The following is a 21,457-nucleotide window of genomic DNA, read 5'->3' as shown; positions in this document are numbered from 1 at the left end:
CTCTGATGTGTGGCAAGCACCAGTTATATCACTAGGAGGAGCGAAGTACTTTGTGTCCTTCATCGATGACTACTCCAGGAGATGTTGGGTGTATCCTATCAAGAGTAAGGCAGATGTGTTTTCAGTTTTCAAAGTTTTCAAAGCACGGGTGGAACTTGAATCTGAGAAGAAGATCAAGTGTTTGAGGACAGATAATGGAGGTGAATACACTGGTGATGTATTTAGCCAATTCTGTAAAGTAGAGGGCATCAAAAGGCAGTTCACTACATCATACACTCCTCAACAAAATGGAGTGGCAGAGCGGATGAACAGGACTCTGTTAGAAAGAACAAGAGCAATGTTGGGAGCTGCAAGCTTAGAGAAGAAATTCTGGGCAGAAGCAGTCAACACCGCCTGTTATGTGATAAATCGGTCGCCATCAACTGCAATTGAGTTGAAAACACCGATGGAGATGTGGACAGGAAAGCCCGTCGACTATTCAGACCTCCATATATTTGGGAGTCCAGTGTACGTAATGTACAATAACCAAGAAACTACAAAGCTAGATCCAAAGTCTAGAAAGTGTGTGTTCTTGGGATATGCTGATGGAGTAAAGGGGTATCGCCTGTGGGATCCCACTGCCCACAAGGTTATAATCAGCAGAGATATTATCTTCACAGAAGATAAGAAGATCGAAGAAGAAAGAAGCAAATCAAAAGAAAGGTCAGAGACTGTAGCAGTACAAGTGGAAAAGGAGAATTCTTCTGGAGCAACACCAGAACACGAGGAAGCCGAACCTGCCGAGTTGGAAGAAGAACTTGGTAAAGGAAAACGTGTAAAAACTACACCAGCTTGGCACGAGGATTATGATCTGAGCTGCAATGTTGCATATTGTCTTTTAACTGAGGACGGAGAGCCATCAAATCTCCAAGAAGCAATGAGCAGTCCAGATGTTTCTCAGTGGATGGAAGCAATGCAAGAAGAAATTGAAGCTCTACATAAAAATAAAACTTGGGAGCTCGTACCATTACCGCAAGGAAGAAAAGCAATTGGAAACAAATGGGTTTATAAGATCAAGCGAAATGGTGATGACCAAGTGGAGCAGTATCGTGCTAGATTGGTGGTGAAAGGATATGCTCAGAAAGAAGGCATTGACTTCAATGAAATTTTTTCACCTGTGGTTCGACTTACAACAGTTTGGATACTGTTGGCAATGTGCGCTACATTTGACTCACATCTAGAGCAACTAGATGTGAAAACAGCGTTTCTTCATGGAGATCTTGAGGAAGAAATTTATATGCTCCAACCAGAAGGTTTTGAAGAAAAAGAAAAGGAGAACTTGGTTTGCAGGTTGAACAAATCTCTGTACGGTCTAAAGCAGGCGCCAAGATGCTGGTACAAGAGATTTGATTCCTTCATTATGAGCCTTGGATACATCAAACTTCATGCAGACCCTTGTGCATATTTCAAGAGGTTTGGAGAAGGAGAGTTCATTACTCTGTTGTTGTATGTAGACGACATGTTGATAGCAGGCCCCAACAATGATCGTATCAAAGAATTGAAGGCACAGTTGGCTAGGGAGTTCGAGATGAAGGACTTGGGACCAGCAAACAAGATTCTAGGGATGCAAATTCACCGAGACAGAAATAATAGGAAGATTTGGCTGTCACAGAAGAATTATTTGAAGAAAATATTGCGGAGGTTCAACATGCAAGATTGTAAGCCAATCTCTACCCCACTTCCTATTAATTTCAAGTTATCCTCCGGTATGAGTCCTAGCAGTGAAGAAGGAAGGATGGAAATGTCTCGAGTACCGTATGCATCAGCAGTGGGGAGTTTAATGTTCGCAATGATTTGTACAGGACCAGACATTGCACAAGCAGTGGGAGTAGTAAGTCGGTACATGGCGAATCCTGGCAAAGAGCATTGGAATGCCGTAAAGAGGATTTTACGGTACATTAAAGGAACCTCGGATGTTGCATTATGTTATGGAGGATCAGACTTTGTTGTCAGAGGCTATGTTGATTCAGATTATGCAGGCGATCTAGATAAAAGCAAATCCACAACCGGTTATGTGTTTGCACTTGCTAGCGGGGCTGTAAGTTGGGTTTCAAAACTACAGTCAATTATGGCTACATCAACAACTGAAGCAGAGTATGTAGCAGCTACACAAGCTAGTAAAGAGGCGATGTGGTTGAAGATGGTAATGGAGGAACTCGGGCACAAACAAGAGAAAATTTATCTTTTTTGTGACAGCCAGAGTGGCGTGCATCTTGCAAGGAATCCAGCCTTTCATTCAAAAACCAAGCACATACGAGTCCAGTATCACTTCGTTCGTGAGAAAGTGGAAGAAGGCACGGTGGATATGCAGAAGATTCATACAAAAGAAAATGTAGCAGATTTTATGACGAAAGCAGTCACTACTGACAAGTTTATTTGGTGTCGATCCTCTTGTGGCCTGAAGGAGACGTAAGCAACATGGAATGACAAGGTAGAAAGAATGGTGTGAAGATCTGATTGATCCTCAATCAAATCTTCAAGTGGGAGATTGTTAAAACACGTTTTTAATATGATGGTCGGAGGAGTGGACGGTGATGGCATGGACGGTGATGTTAGGTGGCTGAAATTATTGACGTTGGTTTTGTCAAAGATTGTGAGCTCACCAAACACCTTCTTCATGCTTATAAAAGGAGAGATATGGTGAACCATTTCATTCATCCCAAAATCAAAATCACAGAGAGAAGTGAGGAAGAAGAAGAACGTGAGAGAGAGAAAAAAAAAAAAAAAAATTTCTTACGGGTATTTGGGATCGGGTTGAGAGAAAATTATTTAGAGAGTTTGAGTATTTTCTCCTATTATAACAAGAAAATTATTAATTGATTTCTCCGTTATAATTGAGAGGTTGTAACTCCTATTATTTTTCTCGTAATAAATTCTTCTACCTTGTCCGTGGTTTTTACCCTTTAGGGTTTTCCACGTTAAATCTGGTGTTCCATTTATTACACTATTTCTCAAATTATTAGCTGCGACCCTGCTCTATCCGGTCTAGTTTTACAACATCAAATGCGGTAGATCACGTGCGATCAGGAAACACGGCTCGTATCGCAATCATCATCCTACTCATTGTTGTTGCAATGATCGTTTTTGGTGTCTCACGCCTTGGCAAAACAAGAATGCTTAAAGAGGAAAAAAAAACATTCCTATGTTAAGTACGGCTTTTATCGAACGAGTGTGTGTGAAGCTTGTGTGTGTGTTTTTACCAAGATAGGAGAAAAATGAAATTCAATATTCTTTTTTTTTTTAAATTGGAACAAAACAAACCAATTACTCTATTACTTGTGCAATTTCATGAAGGAGAAGATCTTGGAGGCATGTTGATTGGTTAAATGAAAAACACATTCTTGTCTTTGCTTCCTATTGAGTCTTCTCAAGAGCGGCTTGTTTGTCTGCAAGTTTGATCTAGTTAAGACAGCTAAAAGAAACTATTAACATTTGAAGAAGGTATCTAAGTATTAGCAACTCAAACAATCTTATCCTCAGAAGTAACAATGCATTCTCTAAAAATTCAAAAGAAACAACGGTCTGTTAAATACAAAGGAGGAGAAACAAATCTGAAGACACACAACAAGAGTACAAAAGGTTTACTTTGTGTCTGATAACTGTAACTGCATAGAATTGATCAGCATTTCATTTTCAGCAACCAATCGTTTTGTTTCTTCAAGCTTCTCATGTATCTCTTTCACCTGATTTCTCTCCATTGACTTTAAAACCTCTTCTTTCTCTGATAGTTGTCTACAACTCACTCACTTTCTCTCTGTCTTGTAAGCTTTTCCTTTTTCTTCACCAGCCAAAGCCTTTGCGTTCTCACCAATGTTACAATTTTGATATATTATATTTGCTTTTAGTAAGCTCTTGAGCTTTCTTGACTGCTGTTCAAACTCGTTGCAGTGATTGAATAAGAAGAAGTAGAAGACGAACTAAGACTGAGAAAGAGGTGATCGCAGGGTGAACTTTTTTGCTGAAGAAAAGAAGACAAAATAATGAAATTGCGTTCACGTTTTTACTCTATTGGAAAAAAATATCATTACCTCACATTCTTAAATAATTGGACTTCGAAGAATACTCTGAAATTTAAGATCAAAAGGATCTGGACTACTCTGAAATTTAAGACAAAATCCCACCCAAATCTTTTTTCTTTTTTCTAATCCCACCTATATAAATGGGATTTAGTCCAAATCTCTCCTAACTCCAATATATTTTCAAATCCATTCAAACTTTTAAAATCCACAGTTCAATACACCCCCCCTTAGTGTGATCGAATTTAGGTGGTTTAAGAGGCAACTCTTCCTGGGTCTCTGGAGAGAGTTTGTACTCATCGGATATAATTACAACAAAGTAGAAGATCGGATAGCGTAGGATTAATCTATGTGTTCCTGGATGATACTAGATCAATTTGTTTGTAAATGTGGTTGAATCCCTCCTCATGGTTGCAAATCATGTAATACTCTTGATGACAAGTCGAAGTTGAGAAAAAAAAAAAAGTAATATTGGTGACTGCGACAAAAAAAAACTCCCGCTGCTTCGTACCCTTTTTCAAAACCCTAAAGGGACTCAAAACATGATATTATAATTTTCCCACCTCTTCTCTAAAGTCTAAACCCAATCTTCCCGCCTCCCCCATCACACCCGCTCCTTCCTTCCTCTACTACAATAGTAACCCTAATCTTCAATCAAGGCCCTCACAAACAAATCTCAAGATCCATGAAGGGACTCTCAACATCGCCGGTGAGAAGAAACGACGGCTTCCACCGCTACTTGAAGCCAGGGGCTCTCGCTCAGATCCGTAACACTAGACTCAACGCCAGATCCAACTCTCCCTTAACTCTTTCCCTCTCGAGCAGAGTCGACCCGCCAGACGCGACGCCGACGATGGACCAGATGCCTGATCTCTTGACCAAGATATACGGTCCGTTTCGCATCGGTAGAAAGAAACTTGGTCCCGCTAGATCTGTGTTGAGGACGATGATGCATTTAAACCCTTCTCCGAACTCCACGCTTGAATCCGCTAGTAATGGTAATAGCAACGTATTAAGTATCGTCGATGTTTTAGTTGCTCATTAAATGTAACTCTATTACAGTATTGTTTTTGTATCAATAATTGCTTTTGTAACTTGTGGAAAAAGATCTTCAATTCTCATCAACACTTTGTTAATTGAATGTGTTGATTCATTATATGATTCCCCAATTTGGCTTTTGATCATTAATCGTGTGTTCTGATTCCTTGTGAGATGCAGTGGGGTGTAGCTAGTAACAGAGTGGCCATCTACGCAATTTAGAGCCTTTCAGTTCATATGTTTGTGTATGTCTAGTAATATGATCATTTCTCTATGGTGTACATTTTCTTTTACTTAATTGAACTAGGTTAAGACCCGCGCAAGTCGCGGGATCAACATTATATATATAAATTATTTTATGTATTAAATATTTTTACATATTATGAAATAATAAATATATATTAAATAATTAAAAGTCAGTAACTATTAAATATATAATTAAATTGGTGCGAACATATAAATCAATTTTATTAATCTAAATTTTTTTTTTTTTATATTTGATAGGATATGTTATTAAATTTAAATGATACTAACATAGATAATATATTTTAGTATATTTTTAATATTAATGTCTATTAAATGATGATTTCTACTCATATAGTTTTTTTGATCATTTGTATCTTTTATAAAAAAAAAATTTAAATTACTGATAACAAAATTTTCATTGTGGAATTAATATTTTTATTAATTTATAATTTAAAAAAATAAGTTGTCAATGATCGTTCAAAATTTTTATCAAAAAAATTGTTCAAAGTCAATTTTGAAACTAAAATATTGTATTTTATATGGTTTATAGTTTAATTTAAAACGATATATATATTAATCTTAATAATTAATTAAATTAGACTTTTTACTTATATAATTTTTGTATTCATTTGTATTTTGTCATAACAAAAATTTAACCATGGATCATAAAATTTGAATGTGAGATTTTTAACAGTTTTAGTAATTTATAGCCGTTTGTAAAAATTCAAAATATAACATATACATAAAAATCTAAATTTTTATTATATGGTTATTGTGGTTATTTAATTTATTTAATAGTTTAAAATTAAACAAATATGATAGAAGATACACTATTTTTTATCAAATCTTTATTATTTAAAATCATTAATTGCCATATATACTTTAGCCACATTAGGCAATTTCGTAAATTTTATTTAAGGAAATAATAAAGTACATTAATGATGAATTTATTGTTAGTTTAATAAAAATCTTATTATATAATTAGATGTACCAACATATTTCTCTAATGATTCTAAGAATCATTTTAGTGATGACATGTGGCTATAAAAAGAAATTGTAATGATTCTCAGATAATATATAGGGGATGTGTACACAGTGTACTTTGTTTGACCATCAAATTAACTCGTTTTCATCATCACATTAAAGCATTATTATTATTGATGATGATGATAATAAACTATTTATAATCTATTATGCAAGACAAAAGAATAACCAATCTATGTGTAGTTTCTTCCTTTCTCATCTCAAGTCGTCTGTCAAGCTTTGCTTCTCTTTGCACTCTATAAATCTCATTTTATTAATGTATTCTCTAAGCTTCATCTAATAAAACAAAAAAGTACGCAGTCAGGGAATTCTTTTCTTTTTGCTAGTTTGTGACTAGCTACGAGGACTTCGCTAATTACAGATCCTTACTTGTTACTCTGTTAAGTTCGTAGAAGCAGTTGAATATATCAATGGAGAATAACAATGTGAAAAATAAGGAGATGTTGTGCGGGATCTTGATGGATATCATCAGCCCTCGTTTATGATCAACAACTACACGACTAAAACCTATTTCTCAGCACAACGTTTGCTTCCAAGGGAGCTTAGCCTAGGATGATTCCAGTGAGGCAGAGCATAGAAGGAATGGCATCTATGAGAGTTGCCAATACTCGGCTCATGTCCATGAATGGAAAGAAGACGATGAATGATGATAACGATAATGGTGATGGTGGATGGCGATGATGATGAGAATATGTCGATCATTGTCGCCCTTCGTTATGGAAGGAGTTGGAAGGAAACTGAAAGGAAGATATACTTGAGAGCAAAGTTAGTAATGCAGTATTGAACAAAACTGGAATTTTTTTTTATTAGATAGAGATTGTATATTATATGTATGAACCGGATGTTAATGCATGATGTCTAGTTTGCTTTGATGTAGGTCATTTCTATTGGCATAATAAAAAACACAAAGGTTTATTGTTGTTGAACCGGATGATGTAAGAATGTTGTAAAGATTTGACTTCACATAAAGATTAACATTCATTGAATTACACGATTCCAACCATCGATGACAACGAGAGACTGACTCCAACTGCTACTGACAAAATCACAATAGATCTCTAACTAATGAAAAAACAATTATTTCGATCCTGGTTCGTAGCCCGGCAGCGGAATATTTTGAATATTTATTTTTTCATTCAAAAAAAAAATTTATTTCGAGGAATATACTAAATAATTAGAGGTGAGTTGTAAGGGGAAATGAAATCACTGATTGAGGATCATGTGCGGAACACGTGGTCAGTATTGATTCCATCTGTCGCTATTCTTCGAATCCATCTGTCGCTATTCTTCGACAGAACATGTGAATGTGAAATTCGAATTAAACTTTCGAATCAAACATGTTTGTTATATAAATAACAAAAACACACATTAATGTATAACAAATAATATGTTAACTAGGTTAAGACCCGCGCCTTGCGCGGAATAAACATTATATATAAAAATTATTTTATATATTATATGTTTATAACATATTATAAAATAATAAATATATATTGAATAATTAAAAAGTCATTATCTACTACTTATATAATTAAATTGGTGCGAACATATAAATAAATTTTATAAATCGATTTTTTTTTTCTATTTGATATGATATATAATTAAATTTAAATGATAGTAACATATATATATGGTATAATTTAATATTAATATTTATTAGATGATGCTTTGTGCCCATATTTTTTTTTATCATTTGTATCTGTTATAGCAAAAAGTCTAAATTAGTGATAACAAAAGTTTCAGTGTGGGATTAATGGTTTAAGCAATTTATAATTTTTAAAAAAATGAAGTTGTCAATATATTTTCAAAATTTTTATCAAAAAAATGTTCAAAGTAAATTTCAAAATTAAGATATTTATGTATTTTTATATGGCATATAGTTTAATTTAAAATGATACATATATTTATATATCTTTTATTTTTGATACTTATTAAATGAGATTTTCAACTTATATTATTTTTTAATTATTTGTATCATGTCATAACAAAAGTTTTAAATCATAGATCACGAAATTTGAATGTGAAACTTTTAACAGTTTTAGTAATTTATGCTCATTTTTAAAAGTTCAAAATATAATATATAAATAATTTTTTTAATTTTTATTATATGGTTACTATGATTGTTTAATTTATTTTAATAGCTTAAAATTAAACAAATATAATTATAATACACACTTATTTTTATCAAATTTTTATTCTTCAAAATCATTAATTTTCATATATATTTTATCCACATTAGGCAATTTCGTAATCTTATTTAAGGAAATAATGAAGCACATTAATAATGTATTTATTGTGGTTTAATAAAAAGCTTATTATATATTTAGATGGACCAACCTATTTCTCTAAGGATTCTAAGAATCATTCTAGTGATGACACGTGGCTACAAAAAAATGTTGCAATGTTTCTCAAATAATATATAGGGGATGATAATTATAAATTATTATTACCGTGAAGAGAATATGTAATAATCACTGTAGATTGATTTGTTTGTTGTTTAGAGTTTTTTTTTACTATGTTCGTTGTTGGACTTTACTCTGTATTGCCCCAGTAACTCATGTGTTCATTCTATTTTATCTCACCAATTAAAAACAATATAATTTTTAATATATTTTAATCAAAAACGTGGTGAAAATCGAAATTGCCCTTAATGAAACCAAATATTTATAGGATCCAACCTAAACTATTTGACTCGGCCCACTATTAGCCGGATCCTTAACCAGATCCGCGCGTTCCTTTTCCTTTTCTCTTCCTTTGTCGTCTCTCACTCTCTTCTAAACCTTCTAAACCTGAAAATTGAAAAAGAATCCTAGAACCGACGAAAACGATGAAGCTCACCGCATTGACTGCTTCCTTCACTGCTTCTTCTCTGATCTTTCCTTAGTCCCTCGTGCCTTTCCTTGTTACTCTGATTTCATCATTTCCCCAAATCAGTCTGTAACCCTAGATTTGACGAAATCAATTGAAAAAATTGATCGAATCAACTGCTCCTGCGGCGTATTCTATTCTCCCGCTCCTTCTGTCGGCGACGCAATCGACGGAACCCTAGACTTCATCTCCCATCTCCTATTTTCGTTCTCGTCTCTTCCGTGTAAAAGGTATGTTCTCTCTCCAATTTTTGATTGATTTTGTTGTTGGTTTGAAAGTCCGTTTGAAAGTATTGTGGTTGAAAATCGGTTAGTTTCAGATTTTTTTCAGAATGAGGATTACAGAGACTGAAACTTTGACACGTTTGGTTTTGAGGTTATAGAGATTGAAAGTTTGGTTTCAGACTTGAGATAAGTCTAGTGATTATTGAAGACTAACTGTTTTGGTGATAGAATGTCCTAGACTGTTTGATATGTGAAACCGAGTTGAGTGATTGATTAATTGTGATGTAGTGATCGAATTGATTGGTTGGATTTTTATTATTGAATGAATGATTTAGGGTTTTGAGATCAGACAGCTATAAGAATCAATGATTATTTTGTAGATATTTCATTGAATGGGTTTGTTAGCGTTGGTGGTTATTGAACGTTTATTGTGTATGTATATATTCAGGGGATCAAGATATTGAGAGGCTATAGATAATGGCAGGCCAAGGTCGAGGGAGAAAAAAATCTCAGCAGAAAAAGTCCACAAAAAGAAACAGTGCTCCTGTAGAAGAGCAACATGTAGAAGAACTTTCAACAGAGAATGATAGTGATGATCTGTCAGCACACGAAATTGAGTCTGATAATCAGGGAACCGATAATCAGTCTGCATCATCTCAGGTAAATTATTCCCAAATGCTAATAAACAGACTAGTAAGAAACAAATGCTAATATAATTTTTATTTGGTTTACAGGAGTGCCAACCACTGCCACCTGATGAGCTATGTTTCAAGAACACCGAGTTCACCCAGACGTGTAAGATACAGAGCAAGTGTTATGTGACCGAGACGGTGAAGTTTCTGAAGAAGGCTAGGTTTAAGCCTGAGCTTGAGTGGTTTGAAAACCACCCTCAGTTTTGCCATTTTTTCCACATGCCCGATGAACCAAACTTGAAGCTGCAGGGTATGTGGATGCTTCTACTGCGCACTGTTCCTTTACATGAGTCAGAGGACACATCTTGGTTTGCTGTTAATGGAGTGCCCATTCGGTATTCAATGAGAGAGCATGCTCTCATCTCGGGATTGGACTGCCATGACTACCCGGCTAAGTATAAGAAGATTGGAAGCTTTGCGTTTGTAGACAGGCATTTCAAATCACATAAGGAGATCACTATGCTATCTGTGAGAGAGAAGTTGTTGAGTATGAGTGCGTGTGGGGATCGACTCAAAATGGCAGTGCTTTACTTCTTAGGCACGATTATCAGAGCGAGGGGAAGGTATAATGCCCCGTTCGACCCTTTCGTATTAAGAATCGTCAACGATGTGGAGGTTTGTAAAACCTTTCCTTGGGGTCGGTTGACGTTTGAAGATGCTCTCTGGTCCATCACTCACGTGATGAAGCATCTGAAAGGGAAACCTAAGAATAATGTCAACTTTCCCGGGTTCATAATTCCTTTGGAGGTAAATTTGATTTATCCTTATGATTTTTTTTTCGAGTGTATTTTTTTTCTTATGATTTTTTTTTTCTTTTGACAATCAGATCCTGGCATTTGAGTGTATTCCAGCTCTGAAAGCACGATTTAGAGAAGGTGTAGAAGGCTGTATGAGTAAGTGTCCGAGGATGTGTAAAAAGCGGTTCCAAAGTAACAGCATGAAGGGTTATCCTCTTGAGGATTTGTACGACACACTAGGAGAAATTAAGGTATGTGTTACGTGTTGTTTTGTTTTTATTAAGTGAGTGGAATACAATGTGTTTGATATTTTGTTTGGTATAAATTTTCAGGTTATTGAAAGTGTTCTTGTTCCTACTGTTGATGAGGAACCTCTCATGGCACGCTTAATGGATGGGGAGCCAGACTATGAAAATGAAGAAGGCGTGAGTAATTTGTGGAGCACGTGGTTGACTGTTAAGGAGAAGCCTATCTTTTGGCAAGAACTCTATGAGTTAGATGTGGCTGCAAGGGAGTTTCCTCAGAAGAAAGACAAAAGGAAAGTGCATGAAGAAGCATCCTCCTCTAATACAAGTTTGGAGGACGTTTTGAAAGGGTTTGAAGAGAGGTTGATGACAAGTTTGAGTGAAGTGAATGGGAAGGTGGAAAAAATGAACAAGAGACTTGGGAAGATTGAACGTTGCCAAGTTGTTTTAAAAAAGAGGTGTAAAAGGATGAAGGCAATGGAGAAGAAGCTTGAGAAGATTGAAGATTGCCAATATTATTTAAAAAAGAAGGCCAAGAAGGTGGAGAAAGAAATGAAGGAAATGAAAGAGAAGGAGGAGGATAAGGAGAACAATGACGGTTTCGACTATCAAGGCATGGATTATGACTGGGGTGGACAGCGGAATGACAGCAATGGAGCGGACGCAACAACCAAAGAACCTGTAGATGAAGATATGGTTGAAAATACAGAGGTGGTAGAAGAGAAAGAGAGTGAAGAAGACGCTCAGAAGGACGATAGAGGTTCTGAGGAAGAGACAGAACCTGAACCTGAAGCAGAAGCAGAAGCTGAAGAAGACAAAGAAAAAGAGGATGAGGAAGAGAGTGAAGAAGAGGCTCAGAAGGAACCTGATGAGGTTCAAGATGAGGTTGAGATGAATGAAGCCAATGAGATTGAAGAAGAGGTTGAAACAGAGGCTCAGGTTGAAGTTGAAACCGAGAAAACTGCTACACCACCACGTGGTAGGACTAAGGCAGCAGCCGCGAGGAGACAAATCCTAACAACACCAGAGAAGTTGTTCGGAAAGGCTGAAAAAATGGTGGAGGAAGAGATGAAAGAACCTGAGGAAGAGGGTGAAAAAATGGTGGAGGAAGAGGTGGAAGAACCTGAGGAAGAGGGTGAAAAAATGGTGGAGGAAGAAGTGGTAGAGCCTGAGGAAGAGGCTGGAAAAATGGTGGAGGAAGAGGTGGAAGAACCTGAGGAAGAGGCTGGAAAAATGGTTGTCTACGAAGGCAGTACTTGTGAAACGAAGGAAGCTGACAAGGGAGCAGCCAAGCCTTCTGGAACTGGGGTCAAGCATAGGCCAAAACAAATGGCATTGAGGAAGCACGCTACTAAGCAGGCTCCTAAGCCGAGGGGTAGACCGAGAAAGGATACTGAACCAAAGAAGTTCACAACGCCAGAACAGACAAAAAGGATACGTTCACGTTCACAGTGGGTTTTCACTCCTTTCACTGAAGCTAACACTGATGAGATTGAAGGGCGCAAGAAAAAGCCTAGAACAAAGGCGTAGAAGACAAGAAGCTTAAAATATTTTGGGTGTTAAGTATTTATCTCGGATTTGTTGTGAACTTATGTAAGAAGTTATGTTTTGTTGCTTGCTGGTCTGTAAAACTTGAATGATATCTCTTATGTAGGATGTTCTGTGTTGTGTGATTGTCTTGCAGCAGGTTTGGCCCAATTGAGGACAAAACGATCTAAGTCTTAAGAAAACACATTTGTACTACTAGGTTTATTATGTATTACTAAGACAAACAAAATTTGTCAACAATAAGAAAAAAAATGGCACATGTATAAAACGTGTAAAATATAAGAAAAAAAAATAGCACATGTCTAAAACGTGTAAAATATAATATTAAACAAAACATGTTTGAATACTCTTAGTAGTACTCAAGGAAGTAGTAATATTTCATTCTTCATAGTAATATTTTTGTAAATCAGAATATTTTTTAGTAATACAACCTGAAGAAATTAAATTTATTAGTAATACAAATGTATTTAGACAATTTTAGATTATATATAACACACTGACATAATTTTTTTAAATAAAATGCGTATTTTCTGAATTTCATCCCATTATGGCCTTCACATCAAGACATTAGTATAGAAGTAGAAGGATGTTTTCTATAGAAATGAGAGGTTTTCAACTAATTTCAGAATTTAAGAGTATTTTATGTCTAATTTGGCAAATAAACACAAATATGACCATATAATCTCGTAATATATGAGATATTTTTTACTAAAAATAAATAATAAGACGAAAACAAAAGTTCTTTGAAACATGCATACTACATAGTAATTCAAAGTAGTTCAAAGTAGTTCAAGGTAGTCCAAAGTAGTACCTAGTAGTCCATATTACACATAGTAGTTCGCAGTAGTACCGAGTAGTCCATATTACACATAGTAGTTCACAGTAATACCGAGTAGTGCAGTGTTACCTAGTACAAGAGTTCCATGTTACTCAGTGGGGGAAAAAGTACTTCCACATTCAAAATACTCATGCAAACGTCCGCCTCTCCTTCCCCTGCCCCTGCCTCTTCCCCTTCCGCGTCCTCTTCTCCGTCCACGAGATTCTCCGGCTGATGGAAACCTTTGCTTTTGAGTGGGTCCTTTCTTTTTTTCGTATACCGGGGGAAGAACTTTAAGTGCTCGAATCTCATCAGGTATGACCCATTCAGACATATGAGGAACTGGATAAATCGTCCTACAGTATGCCAATGCCCACAACTCCACCAAATAGTATTTTGAACAAAACTCTTGTAGATGAAGATCTCTTCCTACGCTCAAGAACTTGGCAGCAGCAGCAGCATGAACACATGGGATTTTGTCTAGATCAAAACACCTGCAGGTGCACATTTTTCTTGCCAAATCAACCGTATAAATCTTTCCGTCACTACCATTGACATTGTACTCAAGGTGGAAGCTGTTTATCTCAACAACATCTAAACACCTCGCTTCCAAACATCTTTTTGACAACTCCTTTTCCACTGTTGGCACAAGCTTCTTTGTGACTGGTATTTCAGCTGCCTTCTTCCTATGTTTGTTAAACCATTCAGTCATTTTCTTGATGATAACATCAATCATCGGTAGCATGAAGAATTTCCTCGCTTCCCGAAGAACACCATTAATGGATTCTGCTGCATTAGTTGTGTTAACATTGTATCTGTCTCCTTCAAAGTAACATCTTGCCCATTTTCTCACTTCAACACTTTTCTCCAGATACGCCGCAGCAGAAGGATACCTTCTGGAAAAGGCATCGTAGAGATCATCGAACTCAGCCACTGTATAAGCATGTGCACACTCTGTAAACTTGCTTGCGCAAGCGTCTCTATTGTTGAAAACATGTCCTTTGACATTTTGAGACAAATGCCAGATACAATACCCATGTGCAGCCATTGGGAACACCTCACGTATTGACTTGATCAAGCTCGCATTTCTATCCGAAAGAAACACCAATTCGCCTTCATCTGCTATCACTGACCTCAACTTATTCATAAACCACATCCAGCTTTCGTCTTTCTCACCATCAACTACACCAAATGCGATAGGGTAGTGGTGACGATCCGGATCTTGAGCCGTCGCAACAAGCAGAACTCCACCATAAACATGCTTAAGATGTGTTCCATCCACAATGATAACTTTCCTCATCGCTGCGAATCCTTCTATGGAAGCTCCAAATGCGAAAAATAGATACTTAAATCTTTTTGCCGCATCCACTTCAACATAACTTACTGAGTCAGGATTCTTCAACTTAAGCATGTACATGTAGGAGTGTATCATAGAAAAACTCTCTTCCGGAGTACCTCGGACTTCATTAGCAGCCATCCTTTTTCCTCTCCATGCTGTGGCATACGACACATCAACACCAACCTTGTGGGTAACCATACTGATCAGATCAGCTGGTGTTGGTGTGTCATATCTACCGGGATATTCTTCACTCAAAACAGATGCGACAACATGTGGTGTGCCTCTCCTTCTGTTTCTAAGGGTACTTGTAGTTACTACTGAGCATGTATGAGACTTGTTGTAAGTTCTAACCGTCCAAAGATCTGAATTCTTAAGCTTTACTACACGCAAATACCACTTGCAACCTTCTTTGGCTCCTCGACATTTTGCCACAAATCTCACAGTATCGGACTTCAATGTTTCATACTCAAAACCATTCTTATGTGCACCCCTCTGAACTAGAACTTGCATGGCTACCTTAGTTCTGAATTCTTGACCCTTAACCAAATCGAGACCATCATCCCATTCTTCTTCTACTGCAGCCGTGGCTTCAACTCCTCCTCTTGCAGCTGCAACTCCGGCTCTTGCAGCTTCAACTTCCGCTCCTCCAGCTTCTTCTTCCACTCTTACTTCTGTTCCTTCATACCCATGCTCTAAATTCTCATGCATCTCAATGTCTTCATGTTGTTCGGGTGTGTAAAGCGCGACCACACCATCCATCTCATGATCCTGATCAGTTCCATCTTGCTCAGTGTCATCTTCCTCGGTCCCATCAGAAAGACCAACATAGCTATCATCAGTTTCATCATCATCTTCATCAGAAAGACCAACATAGCTATCATCAGTCTCATCATCATCTCCTAAAAGTGACATACCACCATATGTATCATCCATGTCGCTGCTGATCTCCACATGTAAAACACTTCTACATTTATCATGATTTACTTGCATGAGATAACCCAAAACGTCTTCATCACACCAAATATATGATGGCTTGTTCGAATACAATACCATTGGAAAGTAACTAATCTTCAACATCCCATCTCTATTTGCCTTAATCTTTCTGCATATACTTTCAACCAATTCAGAATACGTAATCTCTTCCACAGCTGTCTTCATCACTAGAGTGTGAATTTCATCTTCTCCCGAGATCCATCTTCTCTCACCCCCATCTTTGATGTAACTTCCTCCGTAATCAAAACATATGATTGTAATAGGTGAGGCCATAGATTTCCTGAAACAAAAATTATGATGAGTTAACCGTTTAAAGAATCTAAGTTGTCCAAGATCTTTGGTACATACTCTATTTAGTAATACAAGTAATACAAGTAATACAGATTGTAGCTTAGTAGTACTAGTAATTCCAGTATTTTCTATAAATTTTCATTTTTGTTGATTTAACCCTCTTAACTAACCCAGGGGATATTATACAACCCACAATATCGTCTACCAATATTGTAATGTATTATTTTGGTTTAAAACAGTGAAAAATAAGTAGAAATATACAAAATAGTCCTAAAAAAACATCATTTTCATACCAATATACCTAAAACTTTAATCTTTCATCGGTTTAAGTATGTTTAATCAACAAATAACATGTTACAAAACTCACATTATCGTCTAACACCATTTTTATGTTTTTTCCTATCAAACTCGTGTTAAAAGAATCGTGTTAAAAGAAGAGAACCTTCTTCAAATTTTATTTTCATTTTTCTTTGAAAACTTTTACGATTTTTAGAGCTAAGTTTTTATTTTTTTCGTTACCCATAACACATAGAACATAAGTAGTATATTAGTATGAAAATTTCATGAAAAAATCGTACCAATTTTCGTCAAAATAACCTCCAAAAAACGCCAATGGAGCTTGAAGGGGAAGAAGAATTCGCAGGTGGTTGGAAAAAAGGGAGCAGGATCTGAAAAAAAAGAACAGATGGACACCTGTGGAAAGGAGAGAGGTAGATGGAGTGTGGGGTGTCCATTAATTATGGACTTTATGTGGGAGGATGAGGGGTCCGCTTTCTATTTTTAAAATTAGAAAGTATTTCAAAATTAGAAAGTAAGGTGTGAGGTCAGCAAGAAATAAATAATAATATAATAGCTGAGGGTAATAAAGAGAAGAGAAATATGGTAGGGTAGTTAGAAAAGAAGTAGGGTATTGAGAATACAAAATTTCCAACTGGGTCAATATAGATTACTTTCCCGATTTATTTCGTCGGCTGGTCATGTCGGTAGCTTCATTTGTTTTATGCCATATCCAATCTACTTGATATTATTAAAGTGAAAGCTTAACTGAAAAAGCTAATAATTATGAATAATTAAACCATCCCGACACATAAAAAGGTTGACAGTAATATGAATTTGATTCAATTAATCTTCGGGCGTCAAGAACAAAAGCCACGTCTTTGCTTGTCGTCTTCTCTCTCTCTCTCACTAATCTCTTTCTCTACATTCGTCTCCAATCTCTTTTCATAGGATCAATCAAAACATCAAAAGTCTAGTCTTTTCTTATCTCTGTCTCCCGAGGAGACAAAAGGCTCGAGATCTACTGGATCTGAAATCTTGAGGCTTGTGGTTGACTCGGACCGAGTCGTGTCGTGAGATGGTCGTCTCTGGTTTAGTACTTCTTTAAGGAGATTCTTTCTGGGGGGTTTGCTTAGAAGACACACACAAAGATGTCGATGAAGCATCATCATAGAGGATTAGAGCTGTCTGCTTCAAAGAGTTTTGTTTCAAAGAAATGGACTTTCTTCCTCTGTATCGGATTCTTCTGCGCGGGAACTCTCTTCTCCGACAGGTAGTAACAGAGCAATGCTCTGTAATTAACTCACCAATATTAGTAACTCTTCTGTTTTGTTTTGTTTTGTTTCCCTGTTTGAATAATAAAGTTACAATGATTCTAGTTTCCTTCTTTGTACTCTCTATTTGGTAAAGTTAAAAGACATTAATAGTACAAAAGGCTGTGATGCATTTTACCGACAGAAAAGTATATTCTCTCATAGACATAATGCTTGAGATCCATCTGTTGTTCCGTTGAAGAACAATAATCAATCATTACAAGCAGTTGTTCCACTAATCAGACTCTGTGTGTTTTTAATAGAATGTGGCCAGAGCCTGAAGCCAATGTTGTATCAAGGGAAGCTTCAGATGAACGGTTGCATTTAGTATCAGATGACTGTGATTCTTCTAAAGTAAGCTTTCTAATTTAGTTGAGTTTGGTTGTGTCATGAACCCCTAGAAGGGTTTTCTTGATTCATAGCCATCCTTCATGTCTATTCAGAAAAGTTTGAAGCTTGAATCAAAAGACAGCCTTGGAGAAGCTTACAAGAGTCCAGATGCAATCCAGTAAGTGAAAGACAATCACTTTCATTGGTTCTTTTCAACTCAAATTGTGGTTTTGTATTTGAGCCGCTTGAAAATGGTGTTACTCAGAACGCTGGACAAAACAATTTCGACTCTTGAAATGGAGTTAGCAGCTGCAAGAGCTGCGCAAGAATCAATCATGAATGGCTCACCAGTGTCTGATGATTTCAAACTCCCTGAAACCGCCACCAGAAGAAAGTATCTGATGGTCGTTGGGGTAAACACTGCGTTTAGCAGCAGAAAGCGCAGGGACTCAGTCCGTGCTACCTGGATGCCTCCCGGTACGTTGATCTAAGCTCACTGTTTCAGCCTTTATGTATATTGGTTTTGGGACTGAACATGTGATCTTCTTGTAGGTGAGAATAGAAAGAAGCTTGAGGAAGAGAAAGGGATTGTGATGCGGTTTGTAATAGGCCATAGGTAAAGCTTGTACCTTAGTTGTTGCTTCCTGTATATAACTGTACTAATAATGTCTTTCATGAGCAGTGCCACTCCTGGTGGAATCCTTGATAGAGCGATTCAGGCTGAAGAAAGTAAACATGGAGACTTCTTGAGACTGGTAAAGGAGTCTTTGCTACGTTTTTTTTATGTTCGTAGCTTTTTGTTTTCTAAATTCTTATGTTTATTTTGAGCAGGATCACGTTGAAGGGTACCTGGAGCTGTCAGCAAAGACTAAATCTTACTTTACCACGGCTTATGCATTGTGGGATGCAGATTTCTACGTGAAAGTCGATGATGATGTGCATGTTAATATAGGTGAGAGTTATCTCAATTGTTATGTTTCTTGACATCTCAAGGTTTGCTCACTTCTGTTTACGGATACCCTCTGCAGCCACTCTCGGAGCAGAGTTAGCAAGATACCGGATGAAGCCTCGAGTCTACATTGGCTGCATGAAGTCCGGACCCGTTCTTGCTCAGAAGTAAGCTTTTCAGTTTTCACCTACTTATTTTCTCATTACCAATGTTTTGTTCCACATTCATTTCTCATTTGCATTGTTAGAGGAGTGAGATATCATGAACCGGAGTACTGGAAATTTGGAGAAGAGGGTAACAAGTACTTCCGCCATGCCACGGGTCAGCTCTACGCAATTTCCAGGGAACTGGCTTCTTACATATCAATAAACCAGTGAGTTCTTTCCCACAGGCATACACTCATACGTTGATTGTGTGTTAACCAATGACAAACTGTGTATACAGAAACGTGCTTCATAAGTATGTGAATGAAGATGTCTCTCTAGGATCATGGTTTCTTGGATTGGATGTGGAGCATGTAGATGACCGTAGGCTATGTTGTGGTACAACAGGTAAAAAGAATGAATCCAGGTTCCATTATTTTTTTTTCAAGTATGGAAGTTTGATCAATGAGGCACTGCAGATTGTGAGTGGAAGGCACAGGCGGGGAACATGTGTGTTGCCTCGTTTGATTGGAGCTGCAGTGGAATTTGTAGATCAGCGGATAGGATGAAGGATGTTCATCGGAGGTGTGGAGAAGGCCCAAATGCTCTCTTGGCTGCATCTTTCTGAAGAAACACAATGAGGAAGACGAGTACAGAGAGAAAGAGAGACAAAATCATGTTGTAGTGTAGATACACACATTGGAAAACTACTCAAAACTTCTGTCTCTATATATGTATCTATGTATGTATCTTTTGAACTGAGATGAGAAGGGTGCTTTTTGCCCTCCTTTCTTGTTTCTTCTATGAATTTTTCCACTTCTCTGGAGTTTTCTGCGCACAGAAATGCAGATTCTAGCTGCAACAAAGCAGACTCCATGAGCGCACTTTCAGAGAACTTTGCTTGTGCTTAAAACATCCACGTTTTGAGTTTTGCTTCTTTATGGATTTTACTTCTTTTGTTGATTTTGTATTTTGACATGATTGTAGTAACGCAAAGGCTGTGACTGAACGCAAGTACATCTAGGGCTCGGCAAAATATCCGAAAAACCGAATCCAATCCAAAAAAATAATACCAATGAAATGGATTAAATATTTGTTTCGAATGAAAATTAGAGTATCTAAAGAACCATCCGATCCGAACCAAAATGTTACAGATATCCAAATATATCTGAATCAAACTTTTATAATTGAATATATTAGCAAATTTTAGAGTTAATATCCAAAAAAATATCCAAAATGTATAAGATATTTTAAAGTTGTCCAAATTTTTTGAAAATATATACAAATACTTAAAATATCTAAAATAGTTAAACAATACTTAAAAATTTAAAATATTAAAAATATATATCGATTCTCCATCCAAATATTCAAGTTAAACCAAATTTATGTTAAATTTAGGTATTTTGGCATACATTACTCAGATTTATATGTTAGATATTATTTAATATTTTGAGAAAATTAAAATATATATGAATTTTAAAATTTTAAAAATAATTTTATCGGGTTATCAAACATGAACCGAACTCGCAAAGATCTGAGCCAAACTCGAACCGAAACATAAATATCCGAATGAAGTTGAAGTTTTTAACCTTGAAAATCCAAAACTCAAATAGATCTAAACTAAATTCGAATAAGTACCTAAATATCCACCCCGATTTGTACATCCAATGAGCTACAAACGGCATCGTTTTGACGCAGAAAAAGGCAGAGAAGATTCCAGAAGAAGAGCCATTGTTGCCGTTTGGAAGCAGCCGCTGTCCCAACAAATATAGAGGCCCTAAACACAATAATGAATGTTCTTATGGTTGTGGTGCTTGTGATGGCCGAAGATGTCTTCAAGTTTGTGTAGGCCCTAAGCGGTTGCTTATGTCGGTGAGGGTTTTTTTTATCTTTTTTTCTCAAGTAAATTCTTTTTTTTTTCTTACAACATTCTTGTACTTTAGTCATGTAGCTTCTTAACTGGGAACAGTGTCGTCTAAAGAATCTCAGGCCCTAAGTCCATCCTTAACTTTAAACACAATGAACACTCAAAAGAGATTTCCTTTTTGTATATAAGATTGTTCCAAGATTTTTATTTTGATATATTTCGGTTCAGTTTGATCAATTTTTTAAACAACTTATCTATTACAGGTCAAAGTCAAGCCAAGAAATCACTCAAATCATAGAGGTCAGTCTTTTTTTTGTCAACAGAGGTCAAAGTCAAGACAAGAAATCTTCCTTTTTTTATTTGTTAATTTCTTCTTTTTTCCAAAAAGAAAACGCGTTCTTTTGTTTTCCCAGTCATTTTTTTTTTTTTTTTTTTTTTTCCA

The 21,457-nt window shown here is 36.4% G+C and overlaps 5 protein-coding genes across 5 annotated transcripts; 4 read left to right on the top strand and 1 right to left on the bottom strand.

Annotated features, from left to right (window-relative positions):
- Nucleotides 1-4,075: 4,075 nt before the first annotated feature.
- LOC125591473 lies at nucleotides 4,076-5,239 on the top strand. Its single transcript, XM_048765775.1, has one exon. The coding sequence runs from the start codon at nucleotides 4,741-4,743 to the stop codon at nucleotides 5,098-5,100; it is 360 nt and encodes a 119-aa protein (XP_048621732.1). The 5' UTR covers nucleotides 4,076-4,740; the 3' UTR covers nucleotides 5,101-5,239.
- Nucleotides 5,240-8,902: 3,663 nt separating this feature from the next.
- On the top strand, nucleotides 8,903-12,957 carry LOC125591471 (retinitis pigmentosa 1-like 1 protein). The gene is made up of 3 exons (XM_048765772.1): nucleotides 8,903-10,135; nucleotides 10,210-11,155; nucleotides 11,237-12,957. The coding sequence occupies exons 2-3, from the start codon at nucleotides 11,057-11,059 to the stop codon at nucleotides 12,677-12,679; spliced, it is 1,542 nt and encodes a 513-aa protein (XP_048621729.1). The 5' UTR covers nucleotides 8,903-10,135; nucleotides 10,210-11,056; the 3' UTR covers nucleotides 12,680-12,957.
- Nucleotides 9,953-11,024, top strand: LOC125591914 (uncharacterized protein At3g43530-like). The gene is made up of 3 exons (XM_048766835.1): nucleotides 9,953-10,135; nucleotides 10,210-10,914; nucleotides 11,019-11,024. Exons 1-3 carry the CDS (start codon nucleotides 9,953-9,955, stop codon nucleotides 11,022-11,024), a joined length of 894 nt encoding a protein of 297 aa, XP_048622792.1.
- Nucleotides 12,958-13,375: 418 nt separating the features above from the next.
- On the bottom strand, nucleotides 13,376-17,025 carry LOC106387542 (protein FAR1-RELATED SEQUENCE 5-like). Its single transcript, XM_048765771.1, has 2 exons — nucleotides 16,716-17,025; nucleotides 13,376-16,126 (listed from the first exon to the last, which is right to left on the bottom strand). The coding sequence occupies exon 2, from the start codon at nucleotides 16,117-16,119 to the stop codon at nucleotides 13,624-13,626; it is 2,496 nt and encodes an 831-aa protein (XP_048621728.1). The 5' UTR covers nucleotides 16,120-16,126; nucleotides 16,716-17,025; the 3' UTR covers nucleotides 13,376-13,623.
- A 232-nt stretch (nucleotides 17,026-17,257) lies between these two features.
- On the top strand, nucleotides 17,258-19,974 carry LOC125591472 (probable beta-1,3-galactosyltransferase 4). The gene is made up of 11 exons (XM_048765773.1): nucleotides 17,258-17,686; nucleotides 17,990-18,080; nucleotides 18,170-18,234; nucleotides 18,322-18,533; nucleotides 18,609-18,672; nucleotides 18,739-18,811; nucleotides 18,888-19,008; nucleotides 19,085-19,172; nucleotides 19,253-19,378; nucleotides 19,450-19,556; nucleotides 19,628-19,974. The coding sequence occupies exons 1-11, from the start codon at nucleotides 17,565-17,567 to the stop codon at nucleotides 19,774-19,776; spliced, it is 1,218 nt and encodes a 405-aa protein (XP_048621730.1). The 5' UTR covers nucleotides 17,258-17,564; the 3' UTR covers nucleotides 19,777-19,974.
- The last annotated feature ends 1,483 nt before the right edge of the window (nucleotides 19,975-21,457 follow it).

This window comes from Brassica napus, chromosome C8 (assembly GCF_020379485.1).
Source record: "Brassica napus cultivar Da-Ae chromosome C8, Da-Ae, whole genome shotgun sequence".
In the NCBI taxonomy this organism is placed as follows: Eukaryota; Viridiplantae; Streptophyta; class Magnoliopsida; order Brassicales; family Brassicaceae; genus Brassica; species Brassica napus.
The sequence above is the reverse complement of the archived record's forward strand: the minus strand, read 5'-3'. Positions and strand labels throughout refer to the sequence as shown.